The sequence below is a fragment of the Martes martes genome (assembly GCF_963455335.1).
Source record: "Martes martes genome assembly, chromosome: 4".
Lineage (NCBI taxonomy): Eukaryota > Metazoa > Chordata > Mammalia > Carnivora > Mustelidae > Martes > Martes martes.
This window is the reverse complement of record NC_137891.1, coordinates 151,078,316-151,098,822: the sequence shown is the minus strand read 5'-3', so window position 1 is coordinate 151,098,822 and position 20,507 is coordinate 151,078,316. Positions and strand designations below refer to the sequence as shown.

The 20,507-nt window shown below is 36.1% G+C and overlaps 1 protein-coding gene and 1 pseudogene across 3 annotated transcripts in view; both read right to left on the bottom strand.

Annotated features, from left to right (window-relative positions):
• LOC308341461 (10 kDa heat shock protein, mitochondrial-like) lies at positions 1–557 on the bottom strand (annotated as a pseudogene). The gene is made up of 2 exons: positions 512–557; positions 1–290 (listed from the first exon to the last, which is right to left on the bottom strand). The product of its transcript is annotated as a 10 kDa heat shock protein, mitochondrial-like (transcript).
• Positions 558–1,102: 545 nt separating this feature from the next.
• EPS15 (epidermal growth factor receptor pathway substrate 15) overlaps positions 1,103–20,507 on the bottom strand; it is a 140,986-nt gene continuing 121,581 nt past the window's right edge. For both annotated transcript variants that reach the window (XM_080801409.1, XM_080801410.1), the window contains exons 22-25: positions 11,120–11,196; positions 9,614–9,776; positions 5,582–5,775; positions 1,103–3,580 (exon numbers count right to left, since the gene is read on the bottom strand). In XM_080801409.1, the coding sequence (XP_080657535.1) occupies positions 3,434–3,580; positions 5,582–5,775; positions 9,614–9,776; positions 11,120–11,196 (581 nt within the window). In that variant the 3' untranslated portion in view covers positions 1,103–3,433. The remainder of the gene's footprint in view (positions 3,581–5,581; positions 5,776–9,613; positions 9,777–11,119; positions 11,197–20,507) is intronic.

The window sequence follows — 20,507 nt, the reverse complement described above, 5'->3', positions numbered from 1 at the left end:
TCAGTCTACATACTTTCCAATGCCACCATCTCTAATTAAGAGATAATTCCCTGTCACCTAGAATTGCTCTGGTGCCTCCACATTCTGGGAGAACTTTATCCCCAACTTTCACATTAACTGGTTGAATCTCTCCACCTTTCCTTTAAAGCCTGATCCAGCGGGCTTTAATGCTACTACTGCCTGATCCAATGCTACTACTGTTGCTTGCAATAGTTTTCCTTGAGATTTTTCTGGAAGCATGATGTCTCCTCTTTTGGTTACAGTTTAAGGCACACTCCTTTCAATTAAAACTTGGTCACAGAAGGAAAGATAGGGCAGCTGGGTGGCTCAGTGGGTTAAGCCTCTGCCTTCGGCTCAGGTAGTGATCTCAGAGTCCTGGGATTGAGCTTCGCATCCGGCTCTCTGCATAGCAGGGAGCCTGCTTCCTCCTCTCTGCCTGCCTCTCTGCCTACTTGTGATCTCTCTGTCGAATAAATAAATAAAATCCTTAAAAAAAAAAAAACAAAAAAACCTTGGTCACAGAAGGAAAGAAACTTTCTAAATGCCTGTCCTGCCATACTCTGCTCTTACGTGGCTGCCACAAGGAAACCAATGGCTATTTTCACTACTAATAGTAACGTGGCAGACTTTGCTTAATTAAAATATGTAATATTAAAAAGCTGCCAAAGTCAAATCCTTCAGAATGATCCTATGAGTTAAGTATTATTATATTCACTAGATGACAAAAATGAGGCTAAGGGAGGTTAAATAAGTTTCTCAAAGTTATCTTTCTCAAAAATGGTGGACTAAGGATTCTATCCCAGGACTGTAAAGAATTTTTTATACTAGGGTGCCCTCCCAGGATCCATGTCATAAATCCCCACTCAACAAATATATACAAACCATCTGTTTCAGGCACTGTCTCTATGCATATACATCTTCCATGTTTCTTTCACAGAAACAGGACATGGTAACTAAAAGTAATGGTTAACATTTATTGAGTATTCTACACCAGGCACTGCCTCAAGCTGTTTACCCATATTAATCTGTGCTGACAGTGTACCTACCTCTTCTTGGACACAGCATGGACACAACAGAGAACTGCAAAACTCCATTTCAAATAGAATGTATGGATAGTATGCTTTATTATTACTTAAAGTTTATTGTTCTCGTAATTACAGGCTATAATTTAGAAGTTTGAAACAGAAAATTCTATAAAGAGAGCCCAACAAAACTTGAACAAGTATGTAGAAGGTGATTAAAACTTTGTGAGTAGTACCACTGAGCTCTCAGGAATACTTGTCTGATTGTCTGTCCTTTGAAAGCATAGGCTCTGCAGCCAGAGTCAACAAAGTAAAATGTAATCACAAAGGACTCTAAAACACTCATCCTACACAAGTGAGCATGGAGAGAGAGATTTATATAATATATACATACTTTAATATTATATTGGTTCACTGAGTATACATATTTTAACAAAAGATAAGAATCTGTGTAATCCAGTTAAACATACATAAGATTAGGGTACACTTATTACATTGAAGGTGGGTGTTTATAAGTTACAGATATTTAATATTTTCCAGAGTGGTTTTTTAATTAAAAAAAATATTTTAAAAGCATTTCAAACATTTGTTCATTTTCCCAGTGCAAAAGAAGTCTATTCAAGTCAACTTACCTTTATCCTGAAGTTTAAGGGGAAGGGAAAAAAAAAAACCAAAATGACTACTTATCACAGCTCCCAACACTACCTTCTCAATCAACTTTTAGCAGTCTATCCATAGGCCATTGGATTAGTTTATAAAAATTAAAGCCTTATGATTATGATTCAGCCCTTGCTTCATATGTATGACTTTTATGCTGAAATGTTTCAATTTATAAAAGTAGAAAAAAGTTAGCTATGCAAGAACATGGTGTTAAGTTTGCTTTAAACTGCAGCAGTCCAACTGTGTGTGCAGAGAGAAAAAAAAAGCACCATTTCAAGATTAAATGAATTGGATATTTTGGAATTTATTCATAGGCTAGGCAGTAAGTTACTCTGATTAACGCAGATCAATACCACCTTGACTTGGTGACCACAAAGACTTTTAATTAGTTTGTAGGTGCATTTTTCTTTATCTTGGTATCCAATACATTACCTAAGTCAGTAACTGATGTTAAAAGAAAACTAAGGTTACTCCACAGTTTATAGCCTACATCACAGTCTATTTCAAATTCAGCTTGCCTGCTAGCTCAGTTTCACAGGAGATAGGCTTTTAACACATGAAGAACTTTAACAATTTGATAGGTCTCTTCTCTCTCAATTAGAAAACAACAACAACGACGACAAGATTTTCTTGCTAGCCCACCAATTTTCTAGGCAAAAACCAGGAAGAGAATAAACTATTTTAAGCCACAAAGATGGACAAAAAGCAATTAATATGATTTAATACATGTCACTTTTCCCATTCGTATTCAGTGAATGTTTTTACATTTCAAGTAAGTAAGCCTTCATTAAAGAAAACAAAAATATATATATACAAAAGCTTAAAGTACCTTCCAGTTCTCACATGCTAAAATTTCTTCTGCAGAGTACAAAAATAAACCTACCATGAAATAAAGGGGACAGTGTCATAGCAATGGCAGAACGGCTGCCATGTTAGATTTTTGCTTACCTTACACTGCTAGGTATATGTTAAGTGTTACATATTCTCCACTGTCTAGCACTCAAAATTATGGACAGCTATCTGTTCATCTAAAATTCTTTAAATCCACAGAAATTTTTTTAAAAATATATTTCACACATGAGGCTTTAACATTTTTATTTAGGAAAAGATTGAGTCTGAAGCTATAATGGTTCAAACTTAAAGCATCCCTTCTTCAACAGTGGAGTCAATTTATGCAAAGCATTTTTTTCTTATCTATAAAAAAACTGAACAGTATTTTAACTATAAGGAAATACAAACATATGCTTTAAACTAGCCAATTCGCACTATCATAAAAGAAATAGGACGTTCTTTCCCTTCCCCTCCCTCGACCATTCAAATCAAAGAATACTGCAAACTTTAAGAAACCCACCGGCTATCATCAGATTAACTACAGAACACAGGTAGCACATGGATGAACTATTTCTCTATATTCCAGAAGGCAGAAGCTTGGGTACTCTAGCTTTACAAGTAAAAGTAGCATAGGCAGGCAAAAGCTCACAGTAAATGCACATCAGAACAGGAGCCTAGGTGAAGTTGTCTGACTGGGTTACTGCTTTTCTAGGGGTCAGGGTTGGGGGGAGGGCAGGAAGACAAATCTGAAATGGAGTAAGAAACAAACCAAAAAAACAAAAACAAACTTTTGTCACATTTACAGGAATCTCAAACCTTTTGTATTCCCATGCTCATAGGTAGTTTTGATACACACTGTAAAGAGCTTCAGTATTTAGGAAGAAGAATATTATATGGTTGACAGAGGACAGGAGAATTCTTCATGCTTCTGATATCTCTGATTTGCTGAGTGCAATAGCCAGTTCTAAATCTTCCTGCTCTTGCTGATTTAGTCGGGCAAGCCTCTGCTCTTCCTCTCTCTCACTTTCCCTCTTGGCCCATTCAATCATATCTTCTTCAGAGGGATACTGTTATTTAAAAGACAGATAAACAAATAAGTAGGTTAATGAGTAAAACAAAACAAAAAGAAGGAAAACAGTCATTACAAAGAACATTCACTACTTGTTTCACCTATAGGACTTTGGGAATAGCCTTATTTGTCACATGTTAATTTTTTTCCCCCTGAAAACACATTTAGTTTTACCAGTTATTAAATGTGGTCTAATTTGAAAAATTATTGAGTCTACTGATAGAATGTTTATAAAACTAAACATTAAACCACTTTTAAAAAGTAGAAATACTTAAGGTGAATCAGGGTATTTACAAATGGGAGGGCTAGCCTTTTAATCTAATGCAAAACATTTATTACTTCAACTTCAGGAGCATCCTCACATGATCAATCATTTCAACTTAATCCCACCGGTGATTTCCTACCTTATCCTTGCTCTCAGGTACAGAAAAAATTATGTTGCAAAGAATATGCTGATTTTCCTAAACATAAAACAAGTAGTACTGGGTATAATAAACAAGATGTGGATCAAATTATTTTTTAATGCATTGTAAAGGTTTCTACAGGCACTGAGAACTTTTTGACTTGATCTAAATAAAACCATTCACTTAACGCTAATAAAAACTTAAACCTTAACATTAGGTCAGGGAAATATTTTTGTCTATGTAAAACAGCAACATTGAGAGATACTAAATAAAAAAATTTTACTTGAAGTCCTGTCATATCGAGAAATACCACAATGGGATGAAATTTTAAAAACTGTCAAGCTTTTTGAAAATGGTAGTTTTTCCCCTAGTGAATTAGAGGGACTTTAAAACTTACAATACTTAACAAAACTTTCATAAGGAAGGCAGGCAGGCAGGCATTTTTATTATGAGTTGCTTTATGTTATACCATGCTGAAATTCTGAAGTATGAAATAAGCAAAATGCCTCTGCTACAGTTCAAGACTTATGCCAATAAGATTTTGACTTGCTAAAATCATATTTAAGATATTAAGTGCCATAGCCAGAAGGTTATTTTATATTAAGAGGAATATAATCACCCAAAGGAAGCAATTTTGGATTCTTGCTTGAAATAACTCAAACTCTACCTAACAAAAGTTAAGTCAGTATAATTCTGATACTCCATTTTCCCACATTCAAAATATTGATTCCTATTCTGCTTTGTCATATTCGTAAGAATGGAACTTAGAGTACAGACTCAAAAGCTAGAAAAAAAAATTAAAGAAATAAACAAATAACTTCATTTTTTATCTAAATAATGATGGAATATATATCGCTGCATTATGTCGCTCCAGAGTGACGTCCATAGTTGGTTGCCCCATTTCTGTGCTCTTTTGGCCCAATCTATGCGTCATCACAGCATCTTTCCATTGTTTTTACCGGTGTGCCTATTTTAGTCAGCTCTGGGAGAATGCAGAGTAAATATGGAAGGCTAGTGAATTAGAACTGTCCAAACAATTAAAGACTGTTTAGCTCTTGACAACTGTATTTACTTCATAAAATCGACATTTACATTTTTAACATGCTACTATATGAAAACCAGAATTTCGCTTTCTAGTCAAAGAATCCCTGGCTTTATCTCCTCATATAATAGTTGCTGACAGGTCTCCAGAAACCATCAAAACTATACACAAACACACATACATAATTACAAATACACAAGCTCATTATTGCCATTATTCCTCCAGTGGGCAGATAGCAAATGACTCTCTAATTGGACCATCATCCAAAACAATTTGCAAATTTTATTTATATTGTTTACCAAGACTAAGAGAAGGGTTTGCAAAAACAACTGGTATATACCACAAGGACTAAGACTACTAAAATTATTTGTGCAATGGAACAACGTTAGAACCATCAAAACAGAATCAAACAGGAATTTTGTTTGGGGGAGGAATATAGATCATTTTTAGTATGTTGGTAAATTTAGTTGAAATGATGCAAATAATCACTGAAAACTCTTTAAACTGTAAATGGAAAGATATTTCCCCCAAACAGCCCATTCACAGTACTTACAGCACTGAAGTTAGCAAAATTGCTTGGGTCAGCCTCTTTATTGGTAGTGGTAGTGGTAGTAGTAGTAGAAGTGAATGAATCACAAAACATATCAGGATCTTTTTCTCTGGGGCTATCATTGTCTGGGAAAGGCTGAAATGGATCATTCAGTTTAAAAGGATCAGAAGAATCCAATTTGTTGATGGGTCTTTTCCCTGGATCAAAATCATTACAATTAACTCAACCAGCAAATACGGCAAACAAACACACAAGAAGATGAACACAGAGAGAGCATTAAAGAACTGGGGGTAGAGGAATGGAGGTAAGTGCCTAAAATATACATTCTTAGTATGGTCTTAAACGACAACACCCAGTCTGTCCTCAAATTTTTCACACACAACCTCTCAAATACATTCCAGCTCTATATAAATGGGGGGAAAAGGGATGGGAATGGGCCAGGAATCATCTTTTTGCCCAGACTGTAAACCTTGTCTTCCCCAAAGCAGTGTGTTCCCAAAGAGAGGGAGAGGAAAGGATCAAACAGGATGAGGATGACAAAAAATAAGGACAAAAATGGCCTCTGCTGTTTTAACCTCAGCCTGATACAGCTGTCCACTAGTGGCAGTAAGGGCAAATGACCTTTGAAAAATGACCATATTCTTCTGATTTTTTTTCTCTAGATCTGTATATAATACCTGGGAACACGATTAAGAATTACCTTGGAAAGTGTCACCTACTTTTTGCCATCTACAATATTTCAAATTGAAGAATAAAGAGAATGTTCTGAGGTCTGGGGCCTAAATCTTTGTGGTTGTGGATAAAGATAAACTCATCTTTGAACAAACAACAGTGTATCGTTGCTGAACTCACCACCATTTTCAAACAAGTTCTCCAAATTTAAAGTCTTAACTTAGTACTTCTCAAGAGGAAATGATTAATATAGATGTTAATATATTTTCAAATATGCATTTTTCCTAAAATGTGTTAAACTGGTAATAGCAATCGTTAACAGTCTTTTCCATGAGTGTAGCAGCTTATAAAAGATGTTCATATCTCAGGGCACCTGGGTGGCTCAGTCCATTAAGCAGCTGCCTTTGACTCAGGTCATGATCCCAGGGTCCTGGGACTGAGCCCCACATCAGGCTCCCTGCTCAGCGGGGAGCCTGCTTCTCCCTCTCCCTCTGTCTACTGCTCTGCCTACTTGTGCTCTCTGTCAAATAAATATATAAAATCTTTAAAAAAAAAAGTTCGTATCTCATATCTCATTGGATTTTTCCAACATTCCTGGGTAGGTAGGCAAAATTAAGAGTTACTGCCACCATCTAACAGCTCAGATAGCTGAGGCCCAGACATATGAAATTACACACTCAAAATCACAGAGCTAAGTCTGAGGACAGCCAGAATTAGCACCCACATCTTTAAGCTCCCAGTCCAGTGCTTTCTCCAACAAATCATCCTTTTTTCTTTAATACTTCTATAGTTATATATACTCACTTTGATGAATATCCTTAGATTTAGTCAATGCACCAGTATATTATTATACTTAGGATTATAAAATAACTTTGCTATTGTCATCACACAGGTATAGAACTCAAATGAGCAAACTGACTCATTTTTTAAAAAATTTAATGCCAGTATAATTAACATACAGTGTTATATTAGTTCCAGATGTATGATATAGTGATTCAACAATTCTGTACATTACTCAGTGCTCAACATGTAAGTGTAACTCTTAATACCTTTCATCTATTTCACCCATCCCCCACTCACCTCCCTTCTGGTAGCCACCAGTTTATTTTCTATAGTTAAAGGTCTGGTTTTTGGTTTGGTTTGTCTCTTTCTTTCTTTATCCATTTGTTTTGTTTCTTAATTTCCACATGAGTGGAATCATATAGTATTCATCTTTCTCTGACTTATTTCACTTAGCATTATACTCTCTAGATCCAACCACGTTATTGTAAATGGGAAGATCTCACTCTTTTTTAAGGCCAAGTAATATTCCATTCTGTGCACACACACCCCATTCATCTTTCCCCATTCATCAACTGATGGACACTTACCTGGGTTGCTTTCACAATTTGGCTGTTGTAAATAATGCTGCTATAAACATCGGATACATGTACCCATTTGAATTAATGTTTTTGTATTCTTTGGGTAAATACCCAGTAGTGAGATTGCTGGATCCTAGGACAGTTCAATTTTTAAACTTCTGAGGAAACTCCATACTGTTTTCCAGACTGGCCACACCAGTGTGGCCAATGAGTCTGCATTCTCACCACCAGTGTATGAGGGTTCCTTTTTCCCTATAACCTCATCAACACTTGTTTTTTCTTGTGTTTTTAATTTCAGCCATTCTGACAGGTGTGAGGTATTATTTCATTGTAGTTTTGATTTGCATTTCCCTGGGAAGTAACATTGAGTACCTTTTCATGTGTCTGTTCTTCATTTGTATGCTTTTTTTTCCTCCAATTTATTTCTTTTCAATGTTCCAGCATTCACTGTTTATGCACCATACCCAGTGCTCCATGCAGTATGTGTCCTCCACAGTACCTACTGCCAGGCTCACCCCTCCCTTCCAAAACCCTCAGTTTGTTTCTCAGAGTCCACAGTCTCTCATGGTTTGTCTCTCCCTCCGCTCTCCCCCAACTCACTTCTCCACTCCATCTCCCAGTGTCCTCCATGTTTTTCCTTATGCTCCACAAGTAAGTGAAACCATATGATAATTAACTCTCTCTGTTTAACTTTAACTTATTTCATTCAGCATGTATGTTTTTTTGAGAAAAGTCCATTCATGTCTTCTGCCCATTTTTTAGTTGTATTGATTGTTGGCTCATTTGTTTTTTAATATATTCTGACAACCTTAGCCTCCAGCAATATATGATATAGGCTACTTTTCCTTAAAAGATAGAAGTCACTTAATTTGTTTACCAGATTTTTCAAAAGATAATTGAGTATTAACAATTGTATACTTTATGTAAAAAAAGAGAAAAATTATTTGCCCAAGAAATACCACAGGGATGTTATTATGAAAAGCAAGCATAGAAGTCCGTAACTACTGTGGCTAAAAATTTACCAGGAATGACAGATTATTATTAAAATAACCATGTACCAGATGTATCTTCTCACATAACAGCCTAGCAGCACTATCCCTACTCAGGGAATTGCCTTGTTAGCCACTTCTCATGAACCTTAATACCTTAAAAGCAAAACACTAAAAACATTAAGAATTTGTTCCTAGACCAGGAGCACCTGGGTGGCTCAGTGGGTTAAGCCTACGCCTTCAGCTCAGGTCATGATCTCAGGGTCCTGAGATCGAGCCCCACATCGGGCTCTCTGCTAAGCAGGGAGCCTGCTTCCCCTTCTCTCTCTGCCTGCCTCTCTGCCTACTTGTGATCTCTCTCTCTCTCTCTCTCTCTGTGTCAAATAAATAAATAAATAAATAATCTTTAGGAAGAAAAAAAATAGAATTTGTTCCTAGACCAAAAAAAAAAAAAAAGACTTTTATAAAATAAAGGAGTCTCTTATTAAGTGAAGTAAAATATTATTTCCCTCAAGAAAAATACTTTCTTTTACATTGCTATGTTACTGAATTCTGGATACCAAAAAGGCCACATATTTTCACATTAAAGGATTTAAGGAAGACGTCACCTTAGTCAGGAAAAGAATGGGACTTCAAATTAATCTTTTCTTACAGAAATTAACTTAATTAAAGCAACAAAATGAAGGAAACTGTGTGTAAATGGTAATCAATGAGTTTCCAGAAAGCAAGCCATTTCACTGATACTGTCCTCTTTCCATTTACTGCCTCTCCAAAATGATTTAAAAAGAAATGAGCTCTTGCCAGAAAAGTGGTTCATGTTACACATGCTGGTCTTTTAGACACATGTCTATTATTCTGTACTGTCAGAACAGATGACCATAGCAGGCTTCTGCCATGTTTTTTGGCTTGTTTTGTTTAAAGCCCTTTATTTAAGTCTGTAAGGCTCACACCAGTATTTTTCAGAAAGAGAAAAAGCATCTCAGTTGATTTAGGAAAGATACCAACTCTCATACCAGGTGGTGGTGGGCAGGGTCTTGTTGGAGTTCCAATCTTTGGGGGCAGTGCTGGGGGTACATCTTCACTTCTGACCGATGTGTCCTCAAGCACATTTTTTTTAATGACCACATTGTTGACAGAGCTCGATGTGGCTGAACTAAAAGGATCTTCGTTGTTGACCTTTGTTTGAAAAGAAATGTGTATACATAGTTATACAAATTATACATACCGAAGTATGTATGGTTGTGTAACATTTAGAACAATGATCTTCAGTATTATGCAGCTTTATTTATTTCAATTCTGAGAGCACTGACATGTTAACCTTTGTATTTGGGGCCAAAAGGAAGAAATTTTTTTAAAAACTATTCCATATGAGTAGTGATTATAACATCACTACTTATTAAAAGCAACAGATTATACCAAAACAAGTCAACTCTGGATTAAAAGTTTTTCAAGCTTTAGGCAATACAAAACCACCTGAGGTCCATTTTAAAGGGACTATATGTTTTTCTTCAAATGAGTATCTGATCCATATGATAATCAAAGAAAAAAAATACTGATTCCACACTTCTCAATTCACTTAAATATGGGAAAGATTTAATACTAATGACAAAGAAAATGGCATCTTGAAAATATTGAAGACAACGTGAAAGAAAGTCAATTTTTAAAAGCAAATTAATCCCATGGAATAACAAGTCTTAACGTGGGTCTGAAGACTCTGCCTTTCTAATAATGAAAGATTCACTTTTCTATAATGAATCAGAAATCATGATTTTAGATCTTAGGCCAGTGTTTCTCTACAACACTAGTTACTTTGTGGGCTGGACATAATTCTGTGTTGTGGGGAGCTGGATACTGTGTTGTAGGATGTTTAACAGCACTCCCGGTCTCTATCTACTAGATGTGAATAGACCCCCTTCCCAGTTGTGACAACCAAAAATGTCTTTAGACAATGCCAAATAATGGAGGGCAAAGGTGGAGGGGGAAATAACATCCAGCTGAGAACAGATGACATAGACAATTTCACATATACTCTAATTTTACTCTTTTGGTCTAAATCAATCCTACAGCTACACTGGAAAATAGACAGCGGTCATATAGAGCTTGACTACGCGTATTAATAGTCTTAACACTAACCCTAACAGCCTCAGAACATAAAATGAAGTAATCAATGCAGAGAAGATGGAATGAATGCCCAAATTTTACATCTACTGACCCAGATAGTCAACAGAGGATAAATTAGTTCAACTGGAAGAAATATGTTTAAAAAGGCAGAAGACTCTTAAAATGAAGTTGTTGAGCTAACCTGTCAGTAGAAAATTATAATTACCTGTACCATCACTATAGTCTTTATGTACAGAAATATATCTACTTTAATTACATCTTTTCTATCATTTCTATCTGAAATCAACAATGACATCAAGTTGAGAAGTCTGTGAAAGGGTTATATAATTGGAAGGAAGGGTTGCTCCATTGGTGGAAACACAGAATATTTCATCTTCCCACTAATCACTGCAGGTTACCTTTGACAATGTGCTGAAGTCAGCGAATCCATCTTCAAATGATTCACTTCCAAAAACAGAAGCAAAGGGATCTGTGGCTAAAATGAATAAAGAAAATCCATGCAACATAGGACAGAAATACATCAAAATTTCATGTCCTTTTTTGGTTGGTAACATTCAGACAGATGAAAAAGATCTAATCCTAAATATCAGTCCCTGAATTTATAACTTAAATCCATGAAGACCCATGAACAAATTGATACTTAGCCACCCCACGACACACATACACAATACGTTCTTTTACGTTCTTTTGTATAAATCAAATGATGAATTATTTCAGATAAAAATGAGAAAATTAACTCTAGGTTTAAGGCTTTGGAATATATGTCAAATAATATTGTTCCCCTGCACTGAAACTATTACTAATAAAGTCATCAGGAAGTAAGAAAAGGTAGATTCCATTAACTCCACATTTCACACTTATCCATCAGGGTGCATTTTAAATTCCACTTCATCCACAAAGCCTGGGAAAACCTCTAATTCCCACAGCAAGAAATGATTTCTTTCTTCTTTGTGGCAGTAACTGCATTCTAGTTTGTACTATGGTTATCTGTGATTGATATATCACCACCATTAGATTGTGAAGTCCTTAAAAACACTGAGTAAGGCTTATCCAAGAACAACAGTCAAAAACATTTCTTGAATATCAGATCTGAGAAAATAAGAAAATACAGTTCCCACACCCAAAATTTCAGACTCTAATGAGAGACATGTTAAAAAACAATAATAAAACAATGTTAAATGTGCTATTAGAAAGGTATGAAAATTCTGTAGTAGGACTCACTAACTGGGAGATCAGAAAAAGTATCAGAAAAAGTATCAAAGAAACTATTCCATTTGAGCTAGGTCTTTTAAGTAAGGAACAGATCCAGGTGGGGAAGATAGAAAGATATTCCAGGCAGAAGGAACAGTAGTTGCAAAAGTAATTCTTTAACCTGCTCTGGACAAGAGAGGCTATCTCTTCTATCACGCTGCACTTACCAAATGGATTAACATTTTTGGCTGGAATGAACGGATCTATTTTGAGATAGGTTTCACCTATTCAGGCATAAAGGCTACCAATAAACAAAGAATGTTTAGAGGAACTGTTACTTGATATAGGAAAATAGAAGGGAAAGGGAAAGAGAACTGCAAGAGATAGGGTCAGAAAGAACAAAGAGGAACTGAAAAATTTCCCTTGTTCTTCAAATCTTCATCTTTACATTAAACCAGTTTTAAAACAAAAGTGTGCCCATAGCCCCATTTAAATATGTAAAGTGTGCCTTTTCCTCTAAAAATCAGTATACCATGGACATAAACTGAAGAGGGGCAAGAAGGTATATATTAGTTTTGCTTGCTCTGTCACCAAGACAGTCATGAGGTGGAGGAAGCAGGTAAAGAGGCTGCGAAGAAACATAATGAAAATTAGTCCTTTAGAAGTAGACCAACAACTCTGAGCCTGAAGAGGATGTTGAAAAGTCCAGAGTTACAGGAAATTCTACAGCTTTAGCCATAAAAGATGCTTTTTTATAACTACATATCTAAGTCCCACAGCCTAGTCATGGGTGTTGTTTCAGGCTTTCCCTCCTTCCTCCTGCTCTGTGCTGAGGCCCAGCCAGGGTGCAGATGCTCTCCTGACTGGTAGAAAGGTGCTGAGGAAGAGGAGTTTGCTCCTTTCACAGGAGGGAACTAAAAATTCTGCTTCATGCTTTTTCTCTGCCACCGCTCTCACATTAAGTCGTAACACTCATGGCAACAGTGTTGAGTTAGGTCAAGTTTGACTGAAATGCTGTGAAGTATACACTATGAAAGACATTAATGAAATACATGACATTTATATACAAAGAATATGCTACTTGTACTTTTACAGGAGTTTTTCTACACTTTCTTCATCAGAATAAATGACTTATTCAGCACCAGTACAAACACTGGGAAATGTGTCCTGAATAAATGACAAAGCACTTTTGCGCAAATTGGGGAATTAAGACTTTGGCAACAACCTCCTCAGATACTGACCATACTGATTAAAAGTAGAGGCCTGTCCAGAGACTGGAAGGACTCACTGAGTATGAACTTTTCCAGACCATGTGCTAAGGATTTCCAGAAATATTCGGAGAGGAATCAGTAGATGGCTTTCTTCCTTTTGATCACAAGGGACTATGCACCATCAGAATAAGGTTTTAAAGCAAATGTGATCTCACTGGCACCCTCTCCTCCCCAAGAATAAAGGCAATGAAGACTTCAGAAAATTAGATAAAAGCATAATTTAAAAAATCATCTGTAATTTCACTGTCAGAAATAACCCTAACCAATTTTTTAGCATGCCTCTTTAACAGCTTTTTTCCTGGTATTTTTTTCCTTTAAAGCCACATTTTAGGCATATTACTTTTTATCCCCTTACCCTGATTTAATTCATAGCCTTCATCAGTACTTGACATATTACATATTTGTTTACTGCTTATCTTTCCCATATAAACCTATAAAGACAAGAACTTTGCTTTGTTCACTACTGTATCTTCAAAGGCCTAAAAAATGGTCTGGTAAATAGGATATGCTCATATTCTTTGAAAATACTGAGAGAAAAGTGGGACATAAGCTGTCTGCTTATTAAGGATCTTCCAAACAGATATCATAATACTTCTTGGTATAACCAGATGACCTACAAGGTATAAGGGAAACCAGTTTTAAGGCTCACAGATAATAACCAAGAACAAGTATCTAACCAGAAAATCCTGGGAAAAGGAAGAAAGGTTTTTTCTCCATGACCTATTCATAAGCCATCAGATAATCAAGTTCAAACTCATAGAAAACCTTTAAAAGATACTCAGGAATAATCTGAGGCACTGGTCATTAATAAAGAATCCATTTTCTCAAGCTGGTCTCCAAATCATTCACTCACTCACCCACTGACCCACTCATCCACTCACATTTACTAAACATCAAGGCTAGGTACTAGGGATTTACAGGAGAGTAAGACACAACACCTACCTTCAAGGAATTTATAGCTTACCTCAGTGATACATATGTATACAACTGCTATACAGTAAGTATTAAAGTTCGAAGAGAGTAAAGGAAAAGCAACAGCTAGGTTTACATGAAAGAGGCCAAGACGACTTTCCAAAAAGGGTTTTACTTTCTTGTGGACAGAAAGGAGGTGAGAGAAGAGAGAGAAATATACACACTATACACAAATAAACAAATACACACCTGGTCATGCACACACATTTTTCCAGGCAAAAAGTAAGTGGCCTTGAAGAGACAATCATGGCCTATGGTTAGTGGAAATAGAGAAAATTAGAGAAGAAACATGAAAGAAGGCAGAGGCTAAGAATAATAAAACATATGAAGATCTGCATGCTTAGCCAGAGTCACCGCCTGTAAAAATGAAGACCTGCTTGGCATTTTACTACCTCTAGAGTCAAAGATGCTCTGGGGAGACCACAAGTTCCCCTCTGAATCCTCAGGATGTTGTAAAGCTTTAATTAAGAGTTGCAAAGATTCTGCACTTACTCAGTTAGAAGTTAGGAAAGTTAGTAATATAATCCAAGCAAAAAATCTTCCAGCACCAGAACTAATCTCATCTATAATGAAGTAGAAAAATAACTTTTACAAGACAAAATAAAGTATATGTAGAAACTGCGTAACTCGCATTTGCTTTCTTTGGTTTTTTTTTGTTTTGTTTTGTTTTTTTTTAGTCTGCAACGTGTCTACTCACAAAGAATAAAAATGCTTAAAATACCCTACTGTGAGTCAAAATATTAAAAATATCTGATGTCCTTCTCTCTACCATAATCACTAAATTTCAGAAGCAGGAGCGATTTATCATTTTTTCTTTTTAATTATTTTTATTAACATATAATGTATTATTTACCCCAGGGTTACAGGTCTATGAATCATCAGGCTTACACATTTCACAGCACTCACCATAGCACACACCCTCCCCAATGTCTATAACCCAGCCACCCTATCCCTAACCCCCCAACCCCCAGCAACCCTCAGTTTGTTTTGTGAGATTAAGAGTCTCTTATGGTTTGTCTCCCTCTCGATCCCATCTTGGTTTTTTTTCCTTCCCTACCCGCCACAGCCCCCTGCCCTGCCTCTCAAATTCCTTTTATCAGAGAGATCATACAGTAACTTTCTCTGATCAATTTACTTCGCTCAGCATAACACCCTCTAGCTCTATCCATGTCGTTGCAAATGGCAAGATTTAATTTCTTTTGATGGCTGCATAGTATTCCATAGTTTGGCTATTATGGACACTGCTGCTATAAACATTTGGGTGCACGTGCCCCTTCAGATCACATTTGTATCTTTGGGGTAAATACCCAGTGGTGCAATTGCTGGGTCGTAAGGTAGCTCTATTCTCAACTTTTCCAAAAAGGAAAACTATTTTCCTTTTTGAGGAACCTCCATACTGTCTTCCAGAGTGGCTGCACCAGCTTGCATTCCTACTAACAGTGCTGGAGGGTTCCCCTTTCTCCACATCCTCGCCAACATCTGTCATTTCCGGACTTGTTAATTTTAGCCATTCTGGTTGGTATGAGGTGGTATCTCAATGTGGTTTTAATTTGTATTTCCTGATGCCCAGTGATGTGGAGCACTTTTTCATGTGTCTGGTTGGCCATGTGGATGTGTTCTTTGCAGAAATGTCTGTTCTTGTCTTCTGCCCATTTCTTGATTGGATTATTTGTTCTCTGGGTGTTGAGTTTGATAAGTTTTTTATAGATTTTGGATACTAGTCCTTATCTGATACATCATTTGCGAATTATCTTCTGCCATTCTGTCGGCTGTCTTTTAATTTTGTTGACTCTTTCCTTTGTGTGCAAAAGCTTTTGATCTTGATGAAGTCCTAATAGTTCATTTTTGCCCTTGCTTCCCTTGCCTTTGACAATGTTTCTAGGAAGAAGTTACTGCAGCTGAGGTCGGAAGAGGTTGCTGCTTGGGTTCTCCTCAAGGATTTTGATGGATTCCTGTCTCACATTGAGGTCTTCCATCCATTTTGAGTATTTCTGTGTGTGGTATATGGAAATGGTCCAATTTCATTTTTCTGCATGTGGCTGACCAATTTTCCCAGCACCATTTATTGAAGAGACTGTCTTTTTTCCATTAGACGTTCTTTCCTGCTTTGTCGAAGATTAGTTGACCATAGAGTTTAGGGTCTTTCTGGGCTCTCTATTCTGTTCCATTGATCTGTGTGTCTGTTTTTGTGCTGTACCATACTGCCTTGATGATTACAGCTTTGTAATAGAGCTTGAAGTCTGGAATTGTGATGCCACCAACTTTCGCTTTCTTTTTTGACATTCCTCTGGCTATTCGGGGTCTTTTCTGGTTCTATGTAAATTTTAGGATTATTTGTTCCATTTCTTTGAGAAAAATTGATGGTATATTGATAGGGATTGCATTAAATGTGTAGATTGCTTTAGGTAGCATTTTCACAATATTTGTTCTTCCAATCCATGAGCAAGGAATATTTTTCCATTTCTTTGTGTCTTCCTCAGTTTCTTTCATGAGTACTTTATAGTTTTCAGAGTACAGATTTTTTTGCCTCTTTGGTTAGGTTTATTCCTAGGTATCTTATGGTTTGGGGTGCAACTGTAAATGGCATTGACTCCTTAATTTCTCTTTCTTCTGTCTTGCTGTTAACATTTAAGAACAAAAATTTACCCTTAGGTTTTTAGTTTATTTTGAAAGCTTGTATTTCTCCTGTGGGATTAATCTTCTTCTTTTTTTTTTTTTTTCCCCTGGATAAACACTATTTCTTGGGGAAAAAGAAGAGGGATACAGGAGTATGAGTAAAGAGGGCAAAAGTCCTGGTTGTGACCTTGGGGGGGGTAATGGCACCTCTCTGAGTCTCAGTTGTTTCCAGATGTTGGGATTTTATTTTTAGTAAACTAAGTAACTACATTAAAAACCAACACACATAGGGAAAATAACAACATACAGAGAATTGCTTAACTTAAAAAGAACTGAAACAAGATTCCATCTTTCATTTCAGAAACAAAGGATTTAAAAACGGAAAAGAAGAGAAAATCACCTTATACTGGAAAGAATCCTTTCCAGGAAAAGAGTTGGCAACAATGATCATTTTCATTCTCATTCTCATTCTCTCTTATATCCCTACTTGACTTGGAACTACTAAAGAGTATATTACAAGTAACATTAGTCAAGATTTAGAAACCATTAAACTAAAAAATAGTAGTAATAATAGTAACAGCAGCTACCATTTAACTGTGATAGGTACCACAATAAATACTTTAACACACATAATCTCATTTAATATATCCAACAAACCCATGAAGTATAATTATTAACCTCATTTTATTGTTTAGGAAATAGAAACTAAGAAAACCTAAGGAATTAGCAACTTTATCTAAGTTTAGGCTTTTGGCTTCAAGCACCCATGTCCTAATGATGACAACCTCTCTCCAGACTGTTTATGCTTCCATTCAATTAAAAATCTTATGATAATGTAGTAGATTTGAGACAAATCATTTATTCATTTCTTCAGCATTTAACTGTTGAGACTCTGCTATGTCCCAGAAGCTCTGGGGTAGAAAAGTAGGGATACAGCTTAGGATGACCCAAAAATCTCTGCTTGGGCAACTAAGTAGATGGCAACGCTATTAACAGGGATGGGTTGTTCAGAAGATGTTTAGTACTGTTTTCTATTTCATAAGGTGGACAACTTTACTTTCAGACATATACCTGTGACACATTAAGTAAAAGACCATTAAAATATATACATATAAATACAATATAGATAATATATTAAACATTACATTAACTAATATAAATAATATATAACTAAAAATTTATGCATACATATGTGTGGAACACAGGGATAGTGACTTAGATTTATGGTTAGTAACATGATCAAATGTTAAGACAGACAATTCTGGCAGTCATGTACATCACAGTTTGGCAGGTAAAGAGAATGAAGGCAATTTAATATCACAGTCCAGATAAAACGAAATGAGGGTCCAAACAAAACTGAGTATAAGGAGGAACAATCAGGGTCTATTTGGGGGTAAAACAACATGACTCAGCTATTTACTGGAGGTAAGGAATGGCAGAGAAGTCCAAGACAACTGGCTAATAGTATCAATAATACAGAAAGTAGATATACTAATACTTTAAAGGACAGACTAATTGGAAAAGATGATTATTTCAATTTTAAGCACCAGTGAGCTAAGAGGAAATATCCAGCAGATAACTTGAAGGTACTGGAGGTTCAGGAGAGAGTTCAACACTGGAAGACTAAACCTAGAAGTCATTAGGAAACAGGTTGTAGGTGAAGGCACAGAACTGGACACCACCACAATAAAAAGTGTGTACTGTGAGAAGAGCAGAAGGCTCCTCTTCTGTTTGTTATGTAGGCTAATTATAACTAAAAAGATAGCCTCCATTCTTCAGTTTTTCTCCAGGACATTAAGATTATTCTCTTGCTCCTGTTTTGAATAAAAGGAGATATCTGTCCCAGATACCTCCTGGGAGCAAGCTGTCCTGAGGAATCAGAAACCAGGGCAACAGGAAAAATCTTCTAGTTCATAATAGATCAAAAGTTCTCAAGGTATGGTCCAGGGACCCTGGAGGTCCCCATGACCTCTTTTGACCTTTTGAAAAGTCAAAACTATTTTCCAAATATTAAGATGTTATTTATATTTCTTAACATGCTGGTATTTGCAACAATGTAGATAAAACTGCTAGTGTCTTATAGTGAATCAAGGCAGTAGCACCAAACTGGTTGGTAAACAGTGTATTTTTCACCACCACAAACTTGCAGGGGGAAAAAAGGCCAGTTGTGCTTTAAAATGTCTGTCCTTGATGAATCAATAAAAATTATTAGTTTTAATAAATCATAACCCTTAGGTACACATTTTTTAAAAAGTTTTATTAATTTATTTTAGAGAGAGAGAACACAAATGGGAAGGGCAGGAGAGAGAATCTCAAGCAGATTGCCCTAAGTGTGGAGCCCAACTCAGGGCTCAATTTCATGACCCTGAGGATCACGATCTGAGCCAGAACCAACAGTTGGATGCTTAACCGACTGAGCCACCCAGGTGCCTCTAGGTATACATCTTTTTAAAATTTTGAGTAACAAAATGGGAAATAACATACAAACCACTTCTGCTGAGTAGTAAAGTATGATAGTTATCTGGAGGAAAAGCACTTGCATAATGGTGTGCGAAACAAGTGGAACTAGCTGCTTTTTTCACGGATGCCCTTTTTACTTGAAAGAAATATCAGATTAAACAATGGTTATTCAGATTTGGGTATTTGGCAACATTTCCTCCAAAACAGTCAAGTTGTTACTTTAAAGAAAACAACTGACAGTATTTGTTGCAGGTGATAAAAATTCAAGCTTTCAAGTAAAAACTGGAATCTTGGAAAGCTGTATCTGCCCCATAATCCTAACATTATACCAACACTTAAAGACTCTGGTAAGATGGATGGTGATATTAATAAATATAATTTTTAAAATATTTATAATGAAATGCGTCAACATTTGGAAGATACACCTAACTCAGTGAACCAATACTTCCCAAATGATCAATGCAAATTACAAAGTAAGACATAGGTAAAAAATTCATTCATAGTCCAAGAAAAACCAATGGATTTTAATGAAAGAGAGCATGAAAAGGTCACTGATACGGTTTCATGTACCACATTGTAAGTAACTTTAAAGAAACTAATATATGTTGAAAAATGGTATAGTATCAAAGAAGAATATCCACAATTACCTAAAAAGGTTATTGAAATATCTCTCCTTTTTCCAACTACATCTGTGTGAGAGCAGATCTTTTTCATTTCACATACTTCAAGCAAAACAATACAGTGCAGCAGCAGTAGATATGAGAAGCTATCTTCTATTAAGGCACATATTTAAAGAGCTTAGCAAAAATGCATGAACAATGCTGCACTTGTCACTATTTTTTTTTTTTTGGTCTGGAGTTATTTTTCTTAAAGAAATATGTTATTTATGTTAATATATAATGGGTTTATTATCTTATTATGCTTTTTTTTTTTAAGATTTTATTTCTTTATTTGACAGAGAGAGAGAGACAGTGAGAAAGGAAACACAAGCAGGGAAAGCAGGAGAGAGAGAAGCAGGCTTCCCACAGAGCAGGGAGCTAGATGTGGGGCTCGATCCCAGGTCGCTGCGATCATGACCTGAGCCAAAGGCAGACGCTTAAACACTGAGCCACCCAGGTGCCCCTTATCACTGCTTTTACATGAATTAAAAATTTTTTAGTTTCTCAGTTTCAATTTCTAATATGGTAAATACTGATAGATATAATCCATATAAACAAAAGCTCTTTGAGGGTCTTCATTCATTTTTAAAAATGTAAAGGGGTCCTCAGGCCAAAAG